Genomic DNA, 2,211 nt, shown 5'->3' on the forward strand with positions numbered 1-2,211 from the left:
ATTGCCTATTATTGTGCTAAAATCTGTCTCTGAATTAACGTGATGATTAAGAAAAAAATGCAGATTTCCAGTGCCCTGTGCTGCTAAGGTGGTGTTTATGCTGTAGACAGACCAACGTGCACGTCTTTATCAGAAGCTGGAATTGTCTCTGATGCTTTCTTCCTGATTTCAAATAACCATCATGTCTCTGTTTTCTTGCAGAATGAAGAGACACAAGTGTCCCTACAGATGTCCTGCACGAAGGAAGATCCTGATCCTGTGTGTTACAGGGTGGCTGATTGCACTGCTGAAGCTCCTCCAAGTCGAAAGACACTTTTTTCCCTCTAAGGGCATTTATTTGGTTGAGCACTTCTTGAGCACTTCTTCTTATGTTAGAAATAGGTATTCCTACCTTAGAAATGAGTTCCAATATGAAATCAATTGCTCATCTATATATGAACAAGATCCCCATGAAATTGGCAAGAGTTTAGAGATAAGAAGAAAAGAGATAATTGATTTAGCTGACGAAGATGTTGTAGCAATGACGAGTGATTGCCACATGTATCGTTCACTTAGGCAATACCACCTAAAACCTGTTTCTCCAGAGGAGGAGAGTTTTCCAATCGCCTATTCTTTGGTTGTTCACAAAGATGCAGTAATGGTAGAAAGGCTCGTACATTCACTGTACAGTCATCAAAATATTTACTGCATCCATTATGACCGAAAAGCAGCAAAAAGTTTCAAATCTGCTATGAACAATCTAGCTAAATGTTTCCCCAATATTTTCATTGCATCAAAATTGGAGACAGTGGACTATGCACATATTTCACGTCTGCAAGCAGATTTCAATTGTTTGTCTGATTTGATGGACTCTTCAGTTCCCTGGAAGTATGTTATTAATTTGTGTGGCCAAGATTTCCCTTTGAGGTCAAATTTCGAATTGGTTGCTGAACTGAAGAAACTCAGTGGAGGAAACATGCTGGAAACTATAAAGCCAAGCAGTAGCAAAAGAGAACGATTTACTTATCACTATGAACTTATGAAAGTGCCTTACGAATACATGCAGATGCCTGTAAAAACCAACATTTCCAAGAATCCGCCACCTCATAATGTTGAAGTATTTGTAGGCAGTGCCTATTTTGTTTTAAGCCGAGCATTTATTCAATATACCCTTGAAAGCTCTCTTGCAAAAGATTTTTTTGAGTGGTCAAGGGATACCTACTCTCCAGATGAACATTTTTGGGCCACTCTTGTACGTGTTCCTGGGGTCCCTGGGGAAGTTCCAAGGTCAGCCCAGGACATAACAGACCTACAAAGCAAAACTCGTCTGGTGAAATGGAATTATCTTGAAGACCGTTTGTATCCTCCCTGCACTGGTACCCACCTTCGCAGTGTCTGCATCTATGGGGCCGCAGAATTAAGATGGCTTCTGAATTACGGGCACTGGTTCGCCAACAAGTTTGACTCCAAAGTAGACCCTGTCCTGGTAAAATGCTTGGCAGAAAAACTGACAGAACAACAGAAAGAGTGGGTATATTTGTCCTCTGATAAATACTTTCTGCACATAAATTCTGTGAATGCCTTGCTATAGCAGCACTGTCTTCCCTGCTGTCAGTACTGTGTACTGTTACAGCACAGCGCCTGCAGTTCCTCTGCCTCGACCTGCTGCAGGATGTTAGTGAGCAAAACGTCCATTCTGCATAAAGTTCAGGGCCCTGGAGAGCCAGGTGCCTGGCCATTTATTTGTGAAAAGTCATGCTTCTCTGATTAACTGTTTTGTAACTTGCCACAATAATCCTGTAATTGTTCTTCAGGGTGAATCTGAGAAGGTGAGGTTTGCTTTTGGAGGCTCTGGCGCTGTCTGTCCCAATGGAGTATTTCAGAAATGTGTTTTACATCAAGCATGTTTGCGTCTTTCCTAAGAAACTCCAACGCATCTGTCTGCCTGTCCCCTTTTCCTTCACTTTTGTTTTTCTTAAAGGTATGAAACAAAGACCTCTGTATCTGCTACCTCAGGAAAACTGGAAGTGCCCAGCTCACGGACAAAACCAAGAGATCAACATGACACCAAATGAGCCATGTGGCCTCACCTGAAGTCCCAAACTTCCCATCTGTGGGAACTAATAAAGATCTTTGTGAATATGACTGGATGACATAAGGGAAAGAAGATCCTTAGGCACCGCATTGTCCGTAGCATCGTTGTCTTCTCCCAGCTCATCTGTGCGTTGTTTT

The 2,211-nt window shown here is 42.1% G+C and overlaps 1 protein-coding gene across 1 annotated transcript; it reads left to right on the top strand.

Moving 5' to 3' along the window:
• Positions 1 to 202: 202 nt before the first annotated feature.
• GCNT4 (glucosaminyl (N-acetyl) transferase 4) lies at positions 203 to 1,570 on the top strand. The gene has a single exon (XM_068423788.1). The coding sequence runs from the start codon at positions 203 to 205 to the stop codon at positions 1,568 to 1,570; it is 1,368 nt and encodes a 455-aa protein (XP_068279889.1).
• Positions 1,571 to 2,211: the final 641 nt, after the last annotated feature.

This window comes from Nyctibius grandis, chromosome Z (genome assembly GCF_013368605.1).
Source record: "Nyctibius grandis isolate bNycGra1 chromosome Z, bNycGra1.pri, whole genome shotgun sequence".
Taxonomy (NCBI): Eukaryota; Metazoa; Chordata; class Aves; order Nyctibiiformes; family Nyctibiidae; genus Nyctibius; species Nyctibius grandis.

Coding starts and splice junctions, on each gene's coding strand:
- GCNT4 (XM_068423788.1), top strand. CDS start 203: ATGAAGAGACACAAGTGTCCCTACAGATGTCCTGCACGAAGGAAGATC.